The sequence below is a fragment of the Paramisgurnus dabryanus genome, chromosome 7, assembly GCF_030506205.2.
Source record: "Paramisgurnus dabryanus chromosome 7, PD_genome_1.1, whole genome shotgun sequence".
In the NCBI taxonomy this organism is placed as follows: Eukaryota; Metazoa; Chordata; class Actinopteri; order Cypriniformes; family Cobitidae; genus Paramisgurnus; species Paramisgurnus dabryanus.
This window is the reverse complement of record NC_133343.1, coordinates 15,708,011-15,734,341: the sequence shown is the minus strand read 5'-3', so window position 1 is coordinate 15,734,341 and position 26,331 is coordinate 15,708,011. Positions and strand designations below refer to the sequence as shown.

The 26,331-nt window shown below is 34.5% G+C and overlaps 1 protein-coding gene across 1 annotated transcript; it reads left to right on the top strand.

Moving 5' to 3' along the window:
- Positions 1-10,758: 10,758 nt before the first annotated feature.
- Positions 10,759-25,025, top strand: LOC135731741 (uncharacterized). Its single transcript, XM_065249676.2, has 5 exons — positions 10,759-10,888; positions 11,074-11,273; positions 11,375-11,427; positions 14,706-14,848; positions 23,586-25,025. The coding sequence occupies exons 4-5, from the start codon at positions 14,711-14,713 to the stop codon at positions 24,528-24,530; spliced, it is 1,083 nt and encodes a 360-aa protein (XP_065105748.2). The 5' UTR covers positions 10,759-10,888; positions 11,074-11,273; positions 11,375-11,427; positions 14,706-14,710; the 3' UTR covers positions 24,531-25,025.
- The last annotated feature ends 1,306 nt before the right edge of the window (positions 25,026-26,331 follow it).

Below are 26,331 nucleotides of genomic sequence, written 5' to 3'. Positions count from 1 at the left end.
AGTATCACAGTGGATAGGCATTAACGCATTTATTAATCATATCTCAGTGAATACCGAACAGATTTTCCACTGTTTGTTTTTGCTGCAAACTTCATTCATAACTTCAACATATGACATGGTTCGGTGTATTTTAACATGTTGTTTTACAAAATACATTTAAACATGAAACCATATGTCTCAATTGACTCAAATTTTAAGTGAATAACTGTCTTAAATAACATCTTAAAGTTAGGATAACCTACAGTAGTCTTAAATCTCAAAATGTAAGATGTTTTATAAGTTAATGTGATTATTTTAAATGTGACATGTTGTATTTTGTAGTCTGAAATGGCAATTTAATCAGTTTACCTCATATAGATTAGTTTAAAGAGGAATTCCACACTCATACAATGAAGTTTAATGGCTTACTCAGTAATATGTCATGAAACACAAATAAGTAGGCTATTATTAGGAAACATTTACTTCCTCCGTAATAGCCAACATTCATTGTAAAATTCCTTAACAGCTATAAAGTCGCTCTAAGCGGGAGGCGAAGCGGTAATCGCTCCGTCATGTGAGTCGAGGGCTCCGAAACCGCGAACACGCATCACCCTCCGCGTCCGTCTTTTGATACGTGAGCCCGTGTCGCGGGAGACCAAGTCGTGAGCACGGAGAGTGAAGCACGCACACCCAAAGCGCTCAACACGCATGACGGACCGATTGGGACATTATGGAATTATATTTACGCACCACATCGCCTTAATAGTAGCTGGCCCCTGTTACAACAGCGAATAACATCCTACTCTTAATGCATCACTCGTTTGTATCGCGTTAATGATCGCAAGGTAGTCAAAAGATTAATGGATAAGTGTATTGTTACCTCATTAGCAGAGTACCTTAATTCATATAAAAGCTTGTCATTTTGTTCTTAAGACACAAATTTAAGATATTCTTAAGAAAAAATTGAGAACTTCTTAAGAAATGTTTGAGAATTGCACTTTATTTATCTTAAGAACTTTCTTATTCTTTGTCTTAAGAATGTTTTCGTGAATCCGGCCCCAGATGTTCACAATCAATATTTTTTTATGTAACATATAAGTCATTTTTACAAATTACACATTAGGCTATAAATATGATAAAGATGCAGAAACAGAGAGTTGCAGAAAAGTAACATATTATAATATGTTGAAGAAAAAATGTACAATTATTTATGATGCACATTTAAATTCTTTATTTGGATTAGAAAAAAAATATTATGCTATCATCCAAATTTAGTAAAAATAAAAAGATTTACAAGCAACAACCCAGACAAACTTGCATATTAGGAGTAAAGCTGACCCCTATGCCATATAGAGGCAATTAATTACTACTGATACAGAGCAATATTTTGTTACTTTTTTTTTTTTACCTTATTCTTATGTACACCACACATCTTTAAACCCCTTACATACCTCTCAGCACATGTCCTAAAGTCATGGCCTAAAGTTTTGAGAATTACATAAAAATTGGAAATAGGAAAAGTTGCTGCTTAAGATTTTATAATAACAATTTGCAAATACTCCAGAATGTTATGAAAAGAGATCGATTGCATAATCCTTCTTTGTCATGAACATTAACTTAATCCAAAAAAACCTTTCCACTGCATTTCATTGCTGTCATTAAAGGACCTGTTGAGATCATTTCAGTAACTTTCTTGATAACTCACGTGAGAATGTTGACAACCACAAAAGTGCAGTTTATTATGTCAGGCTGATTGGGTTAGAATGGCAGATTTGACATGTTAAAAGGAGGATGATGCCTGAAATGTTCTTCAATTGTTAACCATGTGACCTGCAAAGAAACGCATGGAGCCATTATTGTGTTACATAAAAATGGCTTCACAGGCAGGGATATTATGGCTACTAAGAAAGCACCTAAATCAAAAATTTCAGCTGTGGGATCCCAACCCTGCTGTGGGAGTAACCGAGAAGCAGAAACATAGCGATATCTGTAAGACTACATTCCAATTGTTTTTTTTTTTATTTATAATTTTTTACATTAAAATTCCTTATATAGTGTGCCAAGGTTGCTGATATGCCAACTTCATAGATGTTATTGCCATAGAATATCATAAAAAATATGAAATCATATCATGTAGATTTTACTCTGTTTAACATTGATCCTATATACCAGTGCTTCCCAATCTTGGTCCTCAAGGTCCCTTTCCAAAAAGTTTTAGATGTGTCCTTATTTAAAACACCTGATTCAACTAATCAGCCATCTTCCATGTGGCACATTCCAAACATAGCTGTGTCCCAATTCAAGGGCTGCGACCTTCTAAGGACGTATTTTAAGACCGATTGCGTCACAGCAGCACAACTTGAGGCTAAAGGGCGATTTAGAGCTTGCGGTCCGCGTAGAGCCGACGCGCTGTTAGGAATTTTGTTAGGTGCGCGTCAGCGTACGCAAAGGTACGCACAGGCTACGGATAGCCTACGCCGTAGCTATGGCGTAGCACCTACGCGCGACTATAAATCGCCCTTAATAAGCCCTGCATTCCAGTTCGTTTTTTTATGAACTTCCCTCAGTCTCGTTCACTCGGATGTACGTCATTGCTTACGTTGTGCGAGTGCCCACTACTGCTGAAACACTTGAACGCCCTGTCCCAAATGGAACACTCCGGACTTGTGGTCCTCCTCAGAGTCCACACTTTGATGACATCACATAGTCCAGACTTTAGGGACCCTTGATGGGAGTGTACGTGGGTGCACCGGAGTCGTATTTTGGGACAGACTCGAGCATCACACCGGAAATAGGTAGAGAAGTTGCCCGTCAGTGTCAACTCCTCCCTTCCGTCGTCTGATTATGAACTTCCCTCGCTAACTTCCCTCAGTCTCATTCATTTGGATGTACGTCATTGCTTACATTGTACGAGTGCCCACTACTGCTAGAACACTTGAAGTGGGTTCAAATGGATCGCCCTAAGCCCTTGATCACATGGAAAGTGGAGACCGCCCCCTCCATGTGCAAAGCGCGAGTTGCTGAAGTGACATCACAATCCTGTTGCATTGTGGGATATGAAGCTGCATGAAGTGTACATATGAAGTAGACTTGCTCCCTCGGTCAAAATCGAGTGTGTGTCTAAAACTGGAGTGGAACGCACCCTGATTGGTCTGATTGCCCTTTCGCAAGGACCAAAGTGCACGAAGCCTGCTTTAGTGTGGGCTTCGCTAAAGACCGCATCAAGGGGGCAAAGGAGGCACTGATGAGCACACTTCAAAGTGTAAAAATGACAGATGGGACACCCTACAAACTCGTAGACTAAGCGAGAACGCGCAATTTAAGGCCACGAGACCGAAAGTCCACATGAAGACTTGCCGTTTGGGACAGGGCCGAAGAAGGTTCAAATAGATCGCCCTAAACCATTGATCACATGGAAAGTGGAGACTGTCCCCTCCATGTGCAAAGCGCAAGTTGCTGAAGTGATGTCACAATCATGTTGCATTGTGGGATATGAAGCTGCATGAAGTGTAAATATGAAGCAGACTCACTCCTTCGGTCAAAATAGAGGGAGCGAGGGTCTGTCCATACAAACTTCCCTCGTCCACTTCACAAAGTGGAACACACTTCAAAATGGCGACAGGGATTCCCCCGAGGGGAAGTACTTAGAGAAGTTTGCGAGTGTGGGTCTAAAACTGCAGTGGAACGCACTCAAGGCCGTCCCAATCAAAGGATGCTTAGGGTGCATTCCACTCCAGTTTTAGACAGCCACATGTCACCAAGCCAAGCTAATATAAAAACATGTAATAAATATTACAATTGAAACTATTAATAGAATATGCTTTAGCAGGCACCTCACAGACTCTGTGCAAGCTACCTGCTGCCTGCAGGCCCATGTTAGAGACCCTTGTGTTAAAATATGTCAGGGCCAAGTATTTTTGAATAAAGGCAGATCAAACATGCATTTTATTCTGGGAGTAGGATAATTCCAGCAAACAGCCCCAAAATGGGAAATACCTAGGCCTACATTATGCTTGTATTGCCTATAATTACCAAAATGATAAATTGAAACTGAATAAATAATTACATAATAAAACTAGTTAAAAATAAAAAAGTAGCTTGGATGTAGCAAGCTACTATTGATGTAACTTAGCTTGCTACATTTCCCAGGGGGGTAGCTTCAGTGTAGTGAAGCTTCATTTAATGTGAAATAACTGGTAGATTAGGTCACTACATTTTCCAAGTAGCTTGCCCAGCACTGACTATAACTATAAACCATAGGATTTAAGACATGCACACAATTTTGTTTGAAACTGTCATTTTTCTGAAACTTCTCAAGAATAAAAGTGCCAGATAACAAGATGAACAACATATTCTATAAAATATTAATTATAAATTTTATATCATAAATATTTGACATTTTCTTAAAAGGTCCGTGTACCTTCGGATAATTGGTTTATTCGTTTCTGTCTTCAGAACGGAAAAACGACTCACATATTCCAGTCTACTCGTAAACATAAAACAGTAGTTTTGGGTTTGTTTTTGTCAGAATTTGATCTAATGGATCGAATAAATATACATTAAAACCAAAACGAAACATCAAGCATTTTATGATCAAAGGTCGTTTCGGTCCACCGGAAGTTCTCTTGTTTTGAGCGCTTGTGAATAGCATAATAGATAATAGCATCTTTAGGATAACACTATGTCGCAGTACATCAGTTTAGATAGCGAAGGACACAAAAAATATACTATAATAATATTATACTACATAATAGGCATTTACTGTAATAATACATAATACACAGGCTTGAAGACAACTTTATAGGAGTTAAGTTGTAGAACAGCCCATGTGCTTCTTCATACTGTATATATCATGATAGTTTAATAATAATAATAATAATAATAATTATTATTATTAGTATTCTTTTCATTTAGATTTATACTTATTATTACATAATATTTTGATCATTTATTTCTTACAGTTAGTAGAAAACTCCGTATAGTTTCTAAAAAACTCTTCCCGCAGTAGTACTTGCTTACACTGACACCTACTGGTGCTTCATGATGCTATAGTCTGCCATACTATTATTGCTGATAAAAATGACCCATGATAAAATTGTTACGTGACGTTTTTAAAACGCGGTTTGGAAAATCAACACATATTGACCAAATGGAACCGTTGCTACACAAATTGCACATTTTTAAAAAACATTAAACATTTTGGCCGTTTCTCAAACAAAAAGCTGCAGACTGAGTTCGCATATGCTGGCTGCATACGTCATCAAGCCTGGTTTATTTCAGTTAACTGAACATTACATTCGCAAATCATACGCACATTACAACAATTAACGATTAACTAAGAATAATAGTCAACTTTACAATTGTTAATATTCTGAAATAAGACATTGTTGATGACGTATGCAGCCTAGAAATATGACCACCGGAGGCTGAAGCTTTCGAATTGAGTTTCTTACTGACTGTAAAAAATAAATAATTTAACTAAATATATTGTATTAATTACTAAAACAAATTAAACAGAAAATAATAATGATAATAATAAAGGTAAGCTACTATGAAGATGCTGTTCAACTTAACTCCTATAAAATTTTCTTCAAGTCTGTGTATTATTTATTATTATATTAATTGCCTATTATATAGTATATTATCATTATGGTATTTTTTGTGTCCTTCGCTCCCTAAAATTATGTACTGCGATAGTGTTCCCCTTGATGCTATTTAATGTTAATATTTATAATACTACTTTTTAGAAAGCGCTCAGAAGAGGAGAACTTCCGGTGGACCAAAACGAACGTTGATCATAAAATGTTTGATTATTCATATTGGTTTTATTGTATATTTATTTGATACATTTGAACAAATTCTGACAAAAACAAACCCCAAAACAGCTCTAAAACTAGTGTTTTATGTTATGAGTAGAGTGGAATATGTGATAAATGAACTGTTTCACCTTATTCATTTTTCCATTTAAAAAAAATAAACGAATAAACGAATTATCCGAAGGTGCAGGGACCTTAAAACAGTATATTTTAGCCTGTTAGCTTATGAATTATTTGCTGACATCATTTTAACACGCCTGCAAATAAAAAACCTTGTCAACATGACATTGCCTTATAATACACTATTAAAATAGCATAACTGCAAAACACGCATACCAGCTCAATAAAAAATAAGTTCGCCGACTTATTAATTATTTTATATTTAATTTCCCCATATTAACCTTTGCAGAAATAAACAATGTTACATTAATTAACATTGACAATTTTTTACTGCTCCAAACATGTTTTCATAATATCTTTGCAGCAAAATTATGGTTATTTTGTGTAACAGCATTGTTTAACTATAGTAACCACTTTATAGGTTTGTTACCTGCTAAAATATATGACTTATTTTCTGAAAAGTAAGAAACATCAATATTTCCTTTTTTATACAATCGTCAGAATTTAAAGTGTATCATAACCTCTTCTCAAAGTTGTCTACAACACCACACCCAATACCCATTTTTACCTTGGGACAACTTTGATGAACACTTGATGCACTTCTAAAGTTAACTATAAATCAAATTATTTATACATTTTACAAACATATATTAATTACGTTTCAGGATGCAAATAATCTTGTCATAATATGTAATACAACATCTTAATTTTTTTTTTACAAATATCAGCACACCGCATTACATAGCAGTTTTACAATGTTTTAAGTTTAAAAAAATCTAATCAATTTTAAAGCACATAAACATTAAAATCACTCATTTTTTTTTTAAATAAAAATAATTTGTTTCTTATATCAGTATTTTTTTTATTATTAGTACAATTAGTTTTGTCGGTGTATTCATGTGTACAGTTTTAAAATAACTTTTTTATTGATATTTTTCATCAACGTAATAAATTTGTAAACTCCATTCCACTGGGGGAGCTGTAATGCATTCTTCTTGCAGTTCTATGTAACGTCTTTCTCGTGTTTCACGACGGTGCATTTCGTTATTAAAGGTAAGTAGCTTAATTGTTTTATAATCTAAGTAATCGGTGAATTATTTATGATCAACGGTCATATTTTTGACATTAGATCATTTTATTTGACATTGATTCATAGGTTTCTGTCTATATTTTTTGTTACAAGGCTTCTTTTATTATACTCCAGATGATTTGGGTGATGCATATAGTCTGTGTTATTGCGACACGAGTCTTAATGGTCATAAAGGTATAATAGGGCTAAATTGACAATACAAGCAAAATATTTTATCAATTTTAAATTACGTTGAAAAGACGTTGTTAAATTGTTACTTTATTAAAAGTCATTCTCGACCACTTATGAAAGAACACGTCCATTTCATTACCATATATCAAATAACTATATCGACCGTCTATCTAGGGTAATTGTAACGTTTAACATAATAATTAAATTAATTAGTGCTTTGATTGCAGTTCATGAGACACATACTGTTCAAGACCATCCTTGACACGTGCCGTAAACGAATCCATGACACGTGCTGTTAACGACCATCCATGACACGTGCTGTTCAAGACCGACTATTCACTTCGCTTGCGATTTGAGGATTAATGAGCAAAATTTTTATAAATTGCACATATTTCAAATGTTTACAAATACTATCAATTAACTGAATAAACATATTAACCAGTAAATGCAGATAAAATGATAAATTTTCTGTTTTTACAGATGCTACTGATACTCTACTCAGTTAAAGGGCACATTGGAACAATTGTATATTCTGGCCACTTCAGAATCAATCTTCTTTAGCACACCACAGTAATGTTAACACCTAAAGTTATTTAGAAAGTAGATAAACTCTGCTCTAAAAGTCATAAGAATATCACTGACATCACTCTGTAGGATTTGCATTTGTACTACATTAGCACTTAAATGTCTCTGAAGCTAGTGTATCAAACTACATTTTAATAAAGCCTTAAAGAACTTTCATTTCTATATTCTCCGCTTCTGTTGAGAATCAACGAAATAAGTATCAAATGGTGACCCATTAAAAGTACCTATGAATATAAACTTTGTATTGAACCAATCTGAAATATTTGTCTTACTAAAATCAACATGACTACAAGAGTATGCAACTGAGCTATGATCCTATGTATCTGTCCAAATAGCCTACTTTCAACAATTTAGTATCAAACAATACCCACAAACATCGAAAGAACTGCACATTCAAATCTCATTGACATATCAACTCCAATACAATACTAAACTGAAGCATTTTAGGCCATAAACAATTTTTTGTTACATAAACACCTTAGCGCTGTGATAGTGGCAGTTTTTTACCACCGCGGTGGTCATGCACAAATTCACCCCGGTGGTGCGGTGGTTATAGATTTATTGTGTTTGTGTGTGGGGGGGCATGCACACATGCACATTAATGCATATAGGTCTTACACATAATGAATACATATATTTTGAAATCAGTATTTTAAAAATTCTTTCTCCGCGGGTGGCTGCTTGCCACAACGTGAAGCAATGCTTAGGTTACTTAGCAAAGAAAGACGCTCTAAAAACGTCCACACACTTTGAAGAGGAGGAAAGCGGCACTGTCACGCGAAGCAACTGTGCGTATGTGCTTGACAATTTCGGTGGCTGCTTGAGCCAAGCCCAGGAGCACACAGGAGATCGGCACATTTCTGCGTGTTTATTGTAGCACTTCCACTCATGAAAGAACAAGTGAGAAACCTTTTTTGCGGTTATAATATTTCCAGCTGCGCTAAAAACTAGGGATGCTCCGATCAGGATTTTTGCAGCCGATACCAATCACCGATTTGTAATCTTCATGATCTGCCGATATCCATTTTTTTTAAAGCTGATATGCAAGCTCATTGATGACTGTAACTGTTACATTTTTTCTAGATAAAATATTACCACGCATGTTGCCTTTGTTATATTACTTGCGTAAATTAAGTATATTATTGTTTTAATAGACACTCAAATAAATAAGCACAACAACTATTTATACTGCAAAGAGAAATTTAACATGGCTTTAAAAAGGCTTGTCTCCTAAAAGTACTGAAAATAAAACACTTCACAGTCTTTACTGTATTAATTAAATATACACGCATTCGTATGAAGTTTTAAATTTCTTTAGTCAAGAGCAGAGAGTGATTTTATTGAGAGTTGAACTAGGTTACTGCAGCTTTAAGACGTGAGAGAGAGATCGCTTTGTTCACGTGCACTGATGACAGGCTGCTGTGTGTGGGCAGCGGCTGAACTCAGACAAACAGCTGTGAGGAAAATAAAAGTTTAAACGCTCAAAACTTTAAAACGCATGCAAATAATAAACTTTTGGCATGAGGATGCAATTGTCAGTGATAGATATGTGTTGTATACGCTGTTTGATGGGGATGTGAAGATGCCTTGTGCTGTTGACCAAAGAGCATCCTCATAGAAAATACGCATATCTCTGTAAAGACAGAGCAAGACATACAGATCTGCACATCGCACATGAGCAACAGGTTGTAAAAATGCTCACGCTACGTAAAACATTTCTTTAATTGAGATCGGCAGATTTAGCGAGTACCGATCAAGTCATTTAATGCCATTATCGGCCAATACCGATTGGCGGCCGATCAGTCGGAGCATCCCTACTAAAAACGCATTCTGATGGTGTACTGGTAGCACAGATTGATACTTTTCCATGACCAAGAGAGAACAGACGTTTCTCAATCTGAAGGCTGCAGCCTCCGAAGGTCGCGGCTGTATATGTCATCAAGCCTAGTTTATTATTTTCAGACATTTGCAAATAATAAGCATATTACAACAATGTATGATTAACAAAGAATAATAGTCCACTTTATAATTGTTAATGTTATAAGACTTGATGACATATGCAGCTTTTAAATGTGCCCTCTGGAGGCTACAGTCTTTGGATGGAGAAATGGATAATATATCTTTTCTCATTGTTCCGCCCCCAAGACATCAGATCATCACTGATATCAGTTGCCTTCTCTTGCAAATTAGCTCTTAACTCCGCGTGTGCTGGCTTTTTGTGTTAACACGAACCTCAAGACATCTCACTGGGCAAGATTGCACTTTATATTTTTCATAATTTGTGACGTGAACACCACCGCACAGTCACTTCCCGACCACCAGTCGCACTCCACCACGGCAGCGGTACAGTGGTAATTACAACCGTTCCAGACCTATACACACTCAACACATCTCCTCACTATCTACTAGCTACTCGTCCCCTGAACACACTAAGAAAACGCAGTCTCTGTAGACCCAGGCTCTACAAACAGCAACAAGAACAAAGTGGTCCAGCTTACAACAACAAAACAAAACACATGTGTTCCAGCCAATAAACAACAACAAAGATTTGGAGGTGGGATTTGGGAGACCTCCAGTTTTTCATTTGCACCAAACCCCACTCTCAAATCCTTCTTGTTGTTTATTGTTTGCAAGATGCTTGTTTTGTTTTGTTGTTTATGTCTCAAGTTTGTCTAAATTAAGCAAAACAAGGGAATCCTATTTAACTTAAAGACACAATAATCTAAATTCACCTAAATTAAAGTCTGTGTCATGTATGTTAATACAACAGCCTAATTGTGCATTCAGACCACCACCGGCAAGAGCGTCAATAAAAGCTCTGGCTGCCTTGACAACGACGCTAAAGAAAACTTGTAATGGACGCTTGGATGCTCGAATGCATTCTCTGAACTCCTCTCAGGCGGAGGTTTCCGCCTTCCGATTGGTTGCCGGTGAACATTTTTGCCTTCCGATTGGTTGCTGCCAAACCACGTCATATGTCATTACCATAAAGTTGAGCTGATTTCAACTGTCCTCGATGCTCACGCTGTACGTGACGCGCTGCGCCGGAGCTCGCCGCCGGCTGTCATTGAAAATGAATGACTTCCGGCCACTTTGACACTCTCGCTGGTGGCGGTCTGAATGCAAAGTAAGACAAACAATATATCATTTCTGTAGATCTGAAAAAATACAACTATGCTTAATTTAAGCAATAAAGACAGTGTTACTATTTTTGGATCAAATAATATTTTAATAATTTGTTTCTTATACAACAATCTATGTTACGCCATATTTAAAAAAAATTCATATAACAGTTTTTATTTTCTCTTTAAGTTCATAACAGGTCCTTCCAATATTGAAAATAAAGCCAAATCTGAAGTTGAAGGTTACTTGCACAACATCTCTGAAATATGCCAATCAAGAGATGATCAACAGTATTTCACCGGATTATTACAAGAGGCTGAAAAGAACAGCCGTGTAGTAATCTTTAAAACACGCCAGCACAACATTTTTGTGAATGCAGAAAAAGACAGGTATGTGGAAGCATTTTTACTAATACATATCACATTATTGTGTTTAAATATTACTTACTTATTATGCCCATAATAATTTAAAACTCACATTTTTTATACAGAACTCCAGTCAAATTATGTAACATCAGCTTTTCACCATCTCGACAAATTAAAGGTAACATTATGCTTAAATTATGAATTTTATACTGTTATAAAATGTTGCATAATAAAAATGCATGGTTTACTTGGGAGACACTGCTGCATATAAATATATTGCACAAAATTAGAAAAAACACACAAATTATTAAATATTTGCATGTTATCACATCATAAATTACAAATATTGGACAAAATTACTTTTGGATATTAATGTATAGATATTGTATGGTTAATGATTTATCTTTATCTACATTGGACAAAAAAAATTTTATAGACAAAAAAAAAAGAACTCAGTGAAGGCATTGCATACAGGAACAAAGTGCTTCGACTACATTTAACATTAACAAAAATCCCTGATTACATTAATAATAATAATTTACTGTAAAAAATTGCCTCATTTTCATTCCTTAAACAACTTGACCCAAACTAACCTTTGCATTAACTTTACAGAAGGCTGATATTCTTTTACCATGAAAAATGCAAATAACCTATTTATCATTATGCCTTAAGAAATTTGCAACAGCAGTGTATGTTGAGCAGTCACCACACACACATGCGTGCATGAGCAGAGAGAGAAACAGAGATAAACATTGTGCCAAGATTGACAAAGAAAAAAAACTGAAGTCCAGAGGTGGAAAGAGTAATAAAGTATTGTACTCAAGTAAAAGTAAAGTTACTTTACTTTTACTTAAGTAAAATATTATTAAAGTTACTGATCTAAAAATCTCCTCAAGTAAAAAGTAAATCATTTTAACTTTGCTTTTTTACAGCGTGGAGAGGTAGACAATTCTACTATAGTTCAAAAACGACAAAGGATTATAAATCTCAAACTAGTTGTTTTTAATTGTAGGAACATCTTTACAAATAAAGTGCAATAACGAAAAAATTATAAAATAAAAAGCTTTTTTTAAACTAAGAAACATTTATGGAATTGTTTAATGATTTTTACATGCAAGTTATGCACTAATGAAGGTGGTCAGCAGCTAGTAAATACAATCACTATAAGGTACAAACAATAGTAATTTTGTAATTGATGTATTGCTGGTAACATACATCATTTTATTAAACTATATATAGTTTAAATGAGCTTATAATGAGATGACTGCCATAGCTATATACTTTTGACACGTTTATTGTCTTCTAGCTTCCCTGACCTGGGTACCTGATGTCAGACCTTTATACTCCTTTCACGCTCTCTCCATCTCTCTTTCTCTCTCTCTCTCTCTCTCTCTCTCTTCTCTCTCTCTCTCTCTCTCTCTCTCTCTCTCTCTCTCTCTCTCTCTCTCTCTCTCTCTCTCTCTCTCTCTCTCTGCAAAGTCTAATGACCTGCGCATTCTCGAGGACATTCTGAAGTTGTGTTTGACTTGACGCAAAGCTGCTAGATCTCGGAAGATCATGCTCATGGTATTAAAACACGTCATGCAAATGAGCTGTAAAAACCCAGTCGGCAATTTCGAACTCAAGAGCATGAATCCTACCTTTCATAGGAATGAAACACTTGCTTAGTGTCAGTGGAAAGTGGTCATTGAAATTTGACCAGGTGTTTCTTTCATAAGATTTGAACTGAGGCAGGTCTGCATTAGAGCGCACCTGTCTCGTCTGTCTACATGGTTATTTTTGCGTGTTCCCCCACCCATCAATCATCCGTTGTGCGTCTTTATCGCCTTGCTTTAAAAAAAAAAACATTTACTCCGTAACAGACATGATTTAAAATGTAGCAAAGTACAATACTTTAAACAGAACATACTTAAGTAAAAGTGAAAGTACAGATTTTAAAAACTACTCAAAAAAGTAAAAGTACACAAAAAAACTACTCAATTACAGTAACGTGAGTAAATGTAATTCGTTACTTTCCACCTCTGCTAAAGTCTAACAAAAAGCTTATTGTTAAACATTTTATTTCTCGTTTAATATAACTGGCTTTGTCATTGAAGGACTTTGATGACCACTGACGCTCTATAACATGACATGAAGACCTAACGTGCAAGTCTTTCGTTCTTCGTTCTTATACATTCAGCAGATTAATAATTTTTCCTAGAAGCTTTGGTTCACATTCACATCTGTCTGCTGTTCGTCCAATGACTAAAATCAAAGTATCTCCATATAATGCATCTATTTCTCCTTTATTTTAAACAAGTTCTGTAGCCTCCATGCTGGTTGTGGTTGCTACCAAAATACAAACCAATAAAGCAGGAAGGAGCACAGCACCCAAAAAGTAAACGTGTCACAATTTCGATTGAAAATAGAAATCGATCGAAATGAAGTAACAACTTTAAACTTCAATTAAAAAAATGCGATCATCAATGCTGCCTTACCCCCATGTCACATCCGGCCAGCTTGCCAAACAAAGGAAAAACTCTCAAAGATACCTTAAAAACATTGGTCCAGCAAAACGCGATCATATTTTAAACACGAAGGATGTATTGCTACAACTCCTTAAAATGCATATCATAAACAGGATTACTACCTAGTGATCTGACTTTGGACGTAGCGCAGCTCTCTGCATGTGCGCGATAGTCAGAGAGGTGCAAAGATGCAGCAAGTTATATTTTAAACAAAAGGGATACTTTGCCTCATTTCGCATGAAACGCATAAAACTGAACAAATACGTAAGGATTACTACTTTAGTTTATGTTTAGACTTCGGACAGATGCGAGAGCATGTGCACGTGAGACAGAAAGCAACACAGCTGGATATGACGCTAGATTTATTTCAGATGCTAGGAGTACAAGACGCACACATTAAGTCCATGTGCATGCAAGAACGAATCCTCTCTCTACAAGCTCTCACGTTAAGTGAAGCCCACAAACTCCCATGCAAGTTGTGCAATGTGCATATTAATGTAAAACTATAATAATAATAATAATATTCAATGGCATATCATTTTTGTCTTTCAAAAAATATGTACACATCGAGAATTGAATTGTGACCTAAGATTTGAAAATGTAATCGAATCAAGGATTTGGAGAAAAGTGACACCCCTACAAAGAAGGCAAACAAACAAAGTGGAAACATCACAATTAAATGTTAACATTATATAAATATATAATACATCAAAATCCCTTTTGTGTTTTAAAAATGCATAGATATACTTATAAATATCAAGATATCACCCAACCCTAATTAATAATTCGCTGTATAAACGTCATATTTCAAAATAAAACATAATTGTTCTTTTACAATATAGATATAATTTTTAATTAGTATTACAATTGTTATTATGCAAATAAAATGTACTTTGGTTAAGCCAAGTTTTACACAAACATTTATGTTATCTGTGTTACTCATTTTTAGGAGACATGGACATAATGGTCAATAACAGTTCATCATTAAAATGTGTCCGTCGGCTGTCATTTGCCTTTGAAGAAAAGCTGCAGGAGACCATTCAACACCAGAAACTGAAAAATATCCAAGAAGACCCCAGAGAATATCAAAGGGTAAAATTGTTGTTTATATTAATATTTTCCATTTACATCTTTTGTTAAAATAGATATTTGTATTGCTGTCAACTAGGGATGGGATAATTTGAAAATTTCATAACACTGTTATAGTGACCAAAGTTTATATTTATTTAGTTATTTAGCTGACACTTTTATCCAACGTGACTTACAATTGCTATTTATGTCAGAGGTTGCACACCTCTGGTGAAATAAGGTGTTAAGTGTCTTGCTCAGGGACACTTTGGCGTGTCACAATGGATTCGAACACGGGTCTCTCACACCAAAGGCATGTGCTTAATCCACAAGTTATTACGGATAACACCAAAGTTATCATGGTTATCAATATTATCATGCTTTTACTAAAATGAAATAGAAATGTTAACTAACACACAGACTTGAAAACATTTTAACTAGTTTTATTTTTAAAAATCAACAAACAAATAAATAGTCCTCTTGGATTGCTAAAAAACATCCCAATCACTTTCACTGCCTCCTTTTGCAAAAAACAATGTGTAAATCCACATCTGGGTCAAATTAATTCTTAATTAGATTTTTCCAAATCACCATAATCAAACACGATTAAAATGATAATTATATTTTTAACAATAATACTAACTTTCAGGAGATTTTATTGTGGTTAATGATGAAACCACTAATTGACTCATCCCCAATGTCAACAAAAACTAATTTTATATATATAAAAAAAATTATTTTAAGGAACACAATTTTCACACTATTTTTACGTAAACTTTAACAACTTAATATATAATACTGATGTACAGCTCCTATCATCAACAAGTCAGATTAAGCAAGTAAATAAATTGTCACTTTATTGTTACGTAATTTGTGTCAAAAACTGAAAAAAAAACTAAAAAATTAATTATGTTGCATGCTGATCTGTAAACTCTTTACTAAACAATTTGGAATTTATTTATATCTAATTAGGTTCTTTGACATGGTTACATTTAGAGGTGTGACGAGATCTCGTGCAAAGATCTTGCAAGATTAAATATGTAACACGAAATTAATTATGTCACGACATTTGATCTGCTGGCCTTTTCCTTAACAAAAGGCTGCATGCTTTAGATGTCCCATTTGTAGACTGCATACGTCATAAAGAATGTCTCCTTAGAAAATATATACAATTATATATTTCATTATTATATTTAGTTAATTGTAAGTTGTTGTAATATGATAATGACTTCCGAACATAATACTCAGTTAAGTTGATTATGCAGATGAAGTTGGCAGCACACCAGAGGCTTCATCTGTTTGACACACGGCCACTGTAATAATAGTGCAATAAGCCATTACAGCAGTGGCATATAGCCAATGACATGAAAGTGTGCATAAAAACGCCAGATTCCTCACGCAAATTAAAAGATTTTATTTTGTCTAAATAATATGCTAGTGGGATTGTAAAATGAGTCAATAAAGTTGGTGTTTTGATAAAAATCATCAATTTAATCTCATAATGAAATATAATGACTAATAGACACAGTAAACTCCGCCTCATAACGGGCACTCCGCATAGTCGCATGCATCCATAACAAAATAAAAGTTTCATTATCATCAAGTGTTATTTTCTACTTGTTCACCTTGCTTTCTAAGTCGTCAATACACCACTTGTTGTAATTATACCCAAGAAACACACGAAAGGGCAGTTTTCCCGTCGTTACCTCAGCTTAAGACCTGCGGCGTACTTTCAGCAAAGATGCTTATTTTATGAAGACTTCAACCTTCCATTAGAAAACCCGCAACAGTGTTTAGCGTGTACAGGGTTCCCACGGGGTCTTAAAAAGTCTAAAATTCAGAATGTTAAAGTTAAGGCCTTAAAAACTCTTAAAAACGCCCAGATTTTTATGCTAGGTCTTAAATTTAATTTACCAAAGTCTTAAATGTTCATTCTCGAAAAGCGTTGTCCGCGGAAAATAAAATGGTAATTTAAAACGCTGAAGAACTAATCAGTGGCGGAGGCAGAAAGATGGGTGGGTCTCTAAAAAAGAAACCACCGTCCGCACTTTGTCATAATCCATGCAAATCGTGCCATTAGCTATATTACAGGTATTGTTGTCTAACTGTATACTGTGGGCTAGGCAAGAAACAAACCTTAAACTTAGTTTTGTGTAAGCAAAAATCTTTTCTGGGTTAATTTAACCAACTAGCCAGTGGCTTATCTGAGTATTTGCCAGGTTCTGAAACATAGAGGACCCAGAAGCAGGAAAAAAAATCAACTTTATGTAAAATCAACTTAAACAGTTGGACCATTGAGTCACGAGCCACCAACAACAAATCAACTTAAGTGTTACACAGTTTTCACTTTGGACGATTTTGTTTACCTCACTGCTCAAACCACGTTTACTTCTTTGACTTTAATAATGCTCTCTCTGCGCTTCCCTTCAGCTCTCAACAAACAGCAGCGATTGGCGGACGGAAAGTAATAAAGTACCGAAATAAACCATATATTGCAAAAAAGCACAATTGTCTTCTTTTAGGAACAATTCACACATTTTCATAACGCAAATGCTTTAGGAGTTACGGTTAAATGAATAGTGTTACAATCAGAGCGTTTCTTAATCTGAAGGCTCTATCTTCCGGAGGTCGAATAGGAAGGCTGCTGCATACATTATCAAGCCTGGTTTATTACATAAGTTAACTGAGCATTACATTCGTAAGTCATATTAAGCATATTACAACCATTTACAATTAACTAAAAATAATAATCAATATTTAAAAGTTAATTTTAATGTTAATATTCTGAAATAAGACCTAGAAGTGCGACCTCTGGCTATAGCCTTCGGATTGAGAAACAGTCTTCGTGGATAACGTTAGCAACACATAATAAACCACGAACAGCCTTTTAATGGTCCATTTAGTTTTCTTAATGCAGATAAACATGCATAAACGTTATGGGGTTTCCTGGACAGGGATTAGCTTAAGTCAGGAGTAGGCCTTAGTTTAAGTGATCTCTTATTAGTAGGCTATGGAAATAATTTGTCGGCGCAAACACTTGTGGTCTAATAGGTTTAAGCATAATGTATTTCCGTGTATTTTGAGTATTTGTTTTAATATTGTGTTTCTTTTATATTTTTCTATAACTGAATCAATAAAAATAGAACATTTTGAGAATTTCTATGTGACGTGTTGGTCTTAACTTTTACTCATAATGGTCTTAAAAGGTCTTAAATTTTACTTGCTGAAACCTGCAAGAACCCTGCATGTAGCGCCTCAGCCAGTCATGATGATGATCAATGATATATGTTGCGGGCATTCGGAGTGTAACAAAAGTCAGTTACACTTTACATTTAACAGTTTCTTGCCAGAATTTAAGTTTTTCAATTTAATCTGTTTATTAAAAATGGCTAATGGACTCCTTCCCTGAGTAAAGCAGCGTTAGCAGCGTTGCTATGCTAATCTTGCAGGCTTCCCTGAAGAGGGTCTTTGCTTTCAGTATCCTAACTGTGTTAAGATTTTTGGCATCGGACCCTCTTAGATCCTCTGCGGATGCCATTTTGTTGTGTTAGTAGCCAGCCTCGTCTCGAATGAGGACAAAAAGCCCAAGTGTGTGTTTAGCATCAAGTATTATTGTGATCATGGCTACTTTAACTTCTTTGCGCTTGGTTAGTTTTTTCACCAGCTGTGTATGTGCTTTGTGCAGGCGTCGGACACACGTGCTTGCTTTTTCGACAAACGTTAAGTTTTATCAATTTAATTCTCATCGACAATTAATCAAAGATCGATTAATTGTTAACATCCCTAATCAGCATTAAGATAACATTCTGTATAAACCATTTACAGTGTATGCATTATATTCTGTCTTTTACTGCGTGTGGTTTTTTGTTTGCATTTCCAATAATGTTTGCTATGTTTGTTGATCAGAGTCAGCTGTAAAGCATTTTAGCAGATTAAACCCTTACTCTGACTACGTGATTTTATCTTCGCGTGTTCTTACTCAAGCATAACAATGTATAAATTCGATTGTAAAGACTTGAACAAATATTTAAGATTCAAAATGATTTAAACTTAATTTGGCTTAAATCAGTGGTTCTCAAAGTTATTCCTGGAGGTTCATTGCCCTAGACATTTTGTATGTTCCTCTCATTTGACACAATCAGCTGTATTTAATAAAGGCAACATAAAATGTACAGGCGTGCGTTCTCCAAAACTACCTTAACGCTACGTCGTTCTTAAGTTGTACCTTAAGCTGTACCTTATCGCTAATACGTGTTTGCCGAAACGTTCTTAGTTACGTATACCTTCTGTAAGTCATACGTTCGTAAGGTTGGTCTGGAGCACTCTTAGCTATACCTTATCCCACATGACTCATCCCATCACTTTCATAAAAGCTTACATTGCAGTCATATATAACTAAATATTTGTAAAAAAAAAAAAAAAATAAGTTTATACACTCCGTGTTTAATTAGGCAAATATTTTTATATTTAAAGAATAAAACATTCACATAATTAGACATCATTGGATTGATGGTTGTTAGATTTTTTATTATTTTTCCAAAGGGACGTCAGCTGCGAACTATTAAATGCTACAGGCTTAAAAAACTATTTAAAAAATATATATTGGGTGTTGGAGTTGGTGAAACTATGGCAGCTATACAGCGAATCCTACTATTTAATTTGTGCATTTCATATCCGTTAAATCTTAGTATTTTAGTTGCATAAATAAATCGGGTAAAAAAAATTAATTATGATTATTAATGTTAATTCGACTTTGCATCTAAGTTTTTTGACGTTTTATAACTTTGAGGCAACTGCATGCCATATTCTTTATAAACATTCAAAATAAACTGCTCCACTTGATTACGGCTTGTATAGTCTCCTAAGGTCAACAAAATTTCCACATTAAAACTAATCAAGCTAAAATCTAAAGCAATCCTACTATATATTTATAAAGGCTATTATATAATATATATTTTTATATGTTATATTTGAAGTAGACAGACAGGCTCCAGAAATGCGTTCATTAAGCTTTATCCGCATTGTAACCACGCTGCTTGCGCATCCAGTGTCTAAGCACAATAAACGCGTCAACTAATGAACAACAACAGTTTGTTTTTAGATATTTTAAGTGTAATGCACAGCCAAGTACCTGCACGACCCACTTTATTCCCCTTTGCAACACACTTATTGGGAACCCATAATATAAATTTTAATTTCAAGTGAAGGCATGGTGGATGCAATAGAGCAGTTTATGCATGATACGTTTGGAAATAAAGTTGCGGGTTTTGCACGGGTTTGATATAAAATTTAGAAGGTTGAATTTAGTTGTTTGCAATTTGAAATATTTTTACCAGATATTCCTAATAAATTTAACTTGAACTATTTCTAAAATGTTTCTTTAATAAAAAACACGCTATCTCATAACCCAGCGAAACCTATTACATGAAGTGAATAATTGATTGTCGAGCAATCGATATCAACCTATTCAGCACCTACACCATGGACAGCACCCGCTAAGGTCGAACTTAAGAAGGTTTACCTTAAGCAACATCCTAAGGTATACTTCGGAGAACACACGTAGGAAAGGTATACCTGTAGTTAAGGTGTACCTTTTGAGTCTTCGAATGGCGCTAAGAGATAACGTTATCGGAGAACGCACCCCAGGGCACTGGGCCTCCAGGGATAACTTGGAGAACCACTGGCTTAAACAAACTGAAAGTAAAAACAGGTTCATTGGTCCACCTACAGGCATTTGTTATAATACATAATGCAATTTTTTGAAACAAAAGCCACATTACTGCAGTGTGTTTATTTACTTATTTTAAAATTTAAATTTAAATGAATTATTATTGCATCATCATTATTATGTGATTTTTAAAGTTATTGTTGAATTGGGTTCAATTACCATAAATTTTAAATTACTTAATTATTAGCAAAATAATTGTTAGGTACAATCTTAAATTACTTAAAACATTTCAAAATAATATGATTTCTGTTTCCCATTTATTTTATCATTGAGAATTTCTTATTGAGGAAAAACCTAATTTCATTCTCATGAACCCAATGTCATGTCTCGTCTCATCTCGTCTCGTGGAATAAGTGTCTCATCACACCCCTAGTTACATTACATAATCCTACTTAACAATATTTCCCAAGGTTCCTAAGGATTCTCAAAAAGTCTTTGGGTGGGTTGCACCAACAAGGATTAAGCCTAAATCTGGTTCAAATGAAGGCTTATTTAATAATTCTGTTTCCCCAAACTTTAAACCTGTTTAAAAATAATCAGGATTAAATTTAAACTGTCATTTTGATCCAGGTTTAAATTTTTACATTAAACCTAGATAATTTTTAATAATTGATCCATTACTTTAAACTCTGTTTTAAATCTGTTGAGATTAACTTTAAACTTGCATAAGAGGACGTTTAAATATTTTTTTTACAATTAAATGTGTGGCTAAATCATCAAAAACAGACACCGCGACTGTGATAGGGCTATTTAAAGATGCGTTTATTATAACATCTCACAAAGTGAGTTTGACAGCTCAAAAAGATTATTGACAGCATCAGTGAGTGGTGACACATGGCGCTCCAGTCAGAAACTGAAAGGCAGACAATGAACAGACACACCATGGCGCTACATGACAAATGTGTCAGCACATATAGTTTATTATATCACAATATCTGAGCTTCGCAAAATTTATTGCAACATTCATTTGTTAATCAATACAATAAATTGTTTGAAAAGATTGTCAAATGTTTTTATTTGAATCGGTCCTTTAGATTACCGATGTATGTAGTAATTTATCTACCAAAATTACATTACTTTTACCTGTATAAATTTATTTCCTTTTTGAATGATAACATCAACATTGTTGCTCTTTAATTACACCTGCAAATTCATCATGGTGAACAAAATAAATAGCAGATAATACAGGTTAAAGTTTTAATCCAATATTTGTTAATCTGCATTTAAATTTAAGTGGTGCAACAGAACTCAAATTAAAATTAAACTGAGATCAACAAATCCTAGATTAGTTCTAAACTCGAATTAGTTTAATCCTTGTTGATGCAACCCACCCTAACATTCAGAAAGTTAAATTTAAACTTAAATTAAAAAACCCTTAAAAACAGCCAGATTTTTACAGAGATCTTAAATTAAATTTACCCAATTTTTAAATCTCTTACCTCCATTCATTCACGAAAACCATTGTCCAAAGAAAACAATATAATTAAATTAATTTAAAATATGGTAGAACTAATCTGTGATAGATGCCAAGACTGTTTCATGAGCATACCTCTAAAAAGAGAACTACCGTGCTTTGCTTATTACTGGATCACACTTTAGTCATGAAATAGAAGATTATATTAACATCTATTTAGTCAAGACTCATTTATGTGGTCAAATGTAACTGAAACAGTTTAAACAAGCCTATCTTATAGCTATCTGATCAGAGAAGTAAACAGGGTTAAGACTCTATAATGACTGCTGGAATCTTTAAAAAATCATTGTTAAATAATGTGAAATAAATCTAGTAAAAAGGGCATTCTGAATGTAACTTGTGCTATGGTGTGAAAATTAACAAAATGAAAAAATAAATAAAAAATATTCGTTTTCGGCCTTCGGATGAGTTTTTCATTTTCTTTCGGTTTCGGCCAAGAATTTTCCTTTCGATGCATCACTAGTGAAGATACCAGAAACAAAATCCAGTCTGGCCAAAAGACTATAAAGGAAGCGTTTACAAGTGTCTAGTAGCATAAAGACATAAAAAAAAGTCCATCTACTGCAATTATTTTATTAAAGAGATTTTTCGGTCACTTAACCCACCTCATACCTCTACAGTTATGATTAAACAAAGATGACATGATAAAATAGTTAATTGTTCATCATCAGTCATTGTTTAATACTGTTACAGCACGTTTTCCCCAAGCCTTCATTTTTTTTTGTTTTTCCCTTTTAACATTTCAATAATTTCAATAAACTGTTCAACCATGGCCTCTTAACCGAGGTTCTACCATACCATGGAATTTTAATACCATTACATCCCTATCATTTACATATTTAACAACTTTACATTTTGTTCTCTATGCAAATTATGCATTTTGTCCCTCTATCAACATGAGTTTAATCCAGATACACATTTCATAACAAAAGCCCAAAACAAGCAAATAAAAAAAAACACATCACAAACACTGTATTAATTACTTTGTCTAAATCAACCTGTTTACATTTTAACCAGTTCTCACCTAGCCTAACATAGTCATACTCAATTGTAGTCAAAATTTGAGTCTGATACCGCTCAATTGGGCTGTAATTATGGGGTATGTTTCAACCAAAACAAGAAAAAATGCCTCTTCACTTAATTTGATAAACCTACAATCAATCAGAATAACAGAGTTTAAATTCAACAGTTTGAAAAAACGCAATCTTTGGTGACGTGGTTAATTATGTTACTTTTGATCATCTGTTCATAATCGTATAAAACCAACAACGACAATTTCATTGGTTCAACCAGCCCTGGGTTAAACATACTTGAGCCACAATGGAGCAACACCAGACAAAAGTTCCCATCCTGAAACATTGTAGATGGAGCAAAGTTCGGTTGGCAGCCAAGCTAGTTCTCATGACTACAGCCATAAATGCTGGAATGTTATAAAAAAACATAATCAAACAATTTGAACAATTTGCTATTTTTTTCCTTTTGACATTTATAACAAAGTTCATACTATTACGCATACATTGAAATAATTTTGCTAATTAATTAAATTTCTTTCTGTTTAGGTCAACATAACTGCAAAAGTTATCATGCTGACAGAGGATTGTCCCGGTGTAACAAGATCTGGATATAACCTAAGAAAAAGATTGTACGCCATTGCAGATGATACTGCAAGCATGTCCCTTTGTGTCTGGGGTGAAACACATTTAGAAATTGGCAAGTGGTACACAATCAGCAATGCGTCAGTAAGACAAATTCTGTCTACAACATGTTTGAGCACAACTTCTCAAACTACAATTACCCTTATGCCAGATCAGAAATGTGAAGTCGCAAAAGTTGTAGACGATACCAGGACAACGGAGGGACAGGTCATGACTGCCGAGGTGCAAAGTAACTACCTTTGCCCAAAGCAGCATTTGCTAGAAAATGTAAACATGACCACATCTATCACCAGATGTCAAAAATGTTCCGCATATTGTAAAACACAATCAATCACGAAAGTGTTTAAGGCTAAAATAACAATCAAAGGAAATGACGGTAAAATGTCTGACTTCATGATCGATGATAATGTCCTGCGCAACCTTCTCAATATACAGCAAGATAGTAACGTTAAAGAGGAGGTTTGGGCTGCAAAAATACTGGAATCAGACACTTTCCAAGTTAAACATAGAAAAAATAGAGTAACTGAAGCGTACTTCTTGCCAAATTCTGAGGTTTCTTCAGAGCAACGTTCAACAGATGTGACCAACGTTCAAGAAACGACTGACATGCCAAATGAGCCCATGCTCGAACAATTGTTCAACTCTGCAAATGATACTGCAGTAGATTCAGAAGAGAACATAACAAATACGATAAACAATGCAAGTACAGAAAATCAAGTGAACACAGAAGGAACAACTGACATAATGCCAAAAGCAGTGGCTCAGTACAGCAACCTGTCAAAATGTGACATCACCCCAAAACCAAAAAACAAAACCTATAAAAAAAACACCAAGGGAAATAATGCGTAAATAAGATTAATTTACACATTTGGTGCAAACAAAATTTTCTGTTTACACAGCAACTAACTTTTTCTATTTTCAACTGTTCATATTGCATTACAACAGACATAATTGTTCACATCTTGCCTTTCATTTTACCTAAAAATAATTTCTTCTATTTCATGTGAAATAACAAATGTTTTATAGGATCACACATTCAAGTTTTCCACATTAAACAAAAAAAGGACATTTTAAAGCCTATTGTCCTTATTACAATTATATGGCCTATGGCAAGCTCTTTTGTTCAAGTTGACCCAATCAAGATTACTTAATAACATGTTATTACCAAAGTGTCATTTCATTTTTCTGCATAATCTAAAATTACACAATTTCATTTGTCTCAATAATAGTTGAGTACATTAGTCCAAAAAAGAACAATATGTCATTTTGGTTATTGTGAATTTTCTTTATTATATTTGTACAAAGACAGTATATTTCAGTTGTATTTTAACAAAATTATGCTTATTTTTGTGAACAAGATTTTGTATCACATTGCATGTTATAATTGCCTTTTTGCTAACACAAACACTTTGTACAAAGCAAACTGTTTTATTTCAAGTTACAATAAAAGTTATACTCGTTAAAAAATTTGCAAATTGTTTTTCATGGCAACTTATTTCCAGAGAAGCAAAAGATAACAAAATAATGTATTTAAATAAAAATAAAAAAACTGGGATAATCAATACTATTTCAGAAAGCACTTATGCAGCAAAACTAGGACTACGACCACTTTAAGATAGCAGCTATATTTCTCAGTGCCCAGCGGCCAATGAGACATCTAATCTCTATAAGATGACCTGAGTGCATTGAATTCTGTTGTATTATCAATGGTCAAAATAAACCAGCTGATTGTTTATATAGCATTTCATTATTATCATAAATTACAATTTAAAGGGTCGAAAATTGCAAAAAACTAAAAATTACATTCAAATTTTGTGTTTTTTACACACAAATGGTTATAACTCCGCAACAAAATGTGATTTTTACACCAGATTTGATACGCGGATATATGAGCACATTCTGAGGCCACACAAAAAAACTGAATGCTTGGACCATAAGAAAAAAACATAAGTCATCATGGATATTTCTTTCATGGCTTTGACTATAATCACTGGTGGTTGCCAATTCACTCCCTAGCAACCAATGAGAATACCTTATCAACCGTTTTTGCAAGAGCTATATCTCTGCCTCAGAACATCGTAGAAACACGCGGGTGGACTCTTTTGACTAATAAAACTTGTTGTAACATGACGTGACCCATGTTTTGCCACTGCAAACACCACTAACATGTCCTTCAGTACTCTAATGTTGCATAATTGTCAATATCAGATGGACGATTGCAGTACACAAGAACTTAAATTATTTTTGTTGATAACTTTTTTGTTTTTCATCTAAAATTATAAGGTTTACCTAGGTTCTTATCCAATCTCCATTTTTACATCCTTTTGTGCCCTTTTCGGCTTGACCCCGGCATTGCTGCTTGCAGCTATATTTATTATTAGTTATTCTTCTTCCGCCATTGCGGTCTATGGCAGCCCATAGAACCGTACGTAGGAAAGTTATGAAATTTGGCACACTGATAAAGGACAGTCCAAATATTATCCACAGCAAATTTGGAGTCTCTATCTCAAACCCGCTAGCGCCACCAACAGTCCAAATTTGCACTTATGTTTTTGCTTATAACTTTTGATCCGTAAGTCCTAGAAACAAAATTCTTGTTTCCTCTGATTCCTTGGCTCAAGACGATTCGATTGGACCCTATGACGTCATT

Bases quoted from the DNA above. Each gene is read 5' to 3' on its own strand.
- LOC135731741 (XM_065249676.2), top strand. From the start codon at position 14,711: ATGGACATAATGGTCAATAACAGTTCATCATTAAAATGTGTCCGTCGG. The intron at 14,849-23,585 runs GTAAAATTGTTG...CTTTCTGTTTAG, and splicing joins ACCCCAGAGAATATCAAAGG to GTCAACATAACTGCAAAAGT.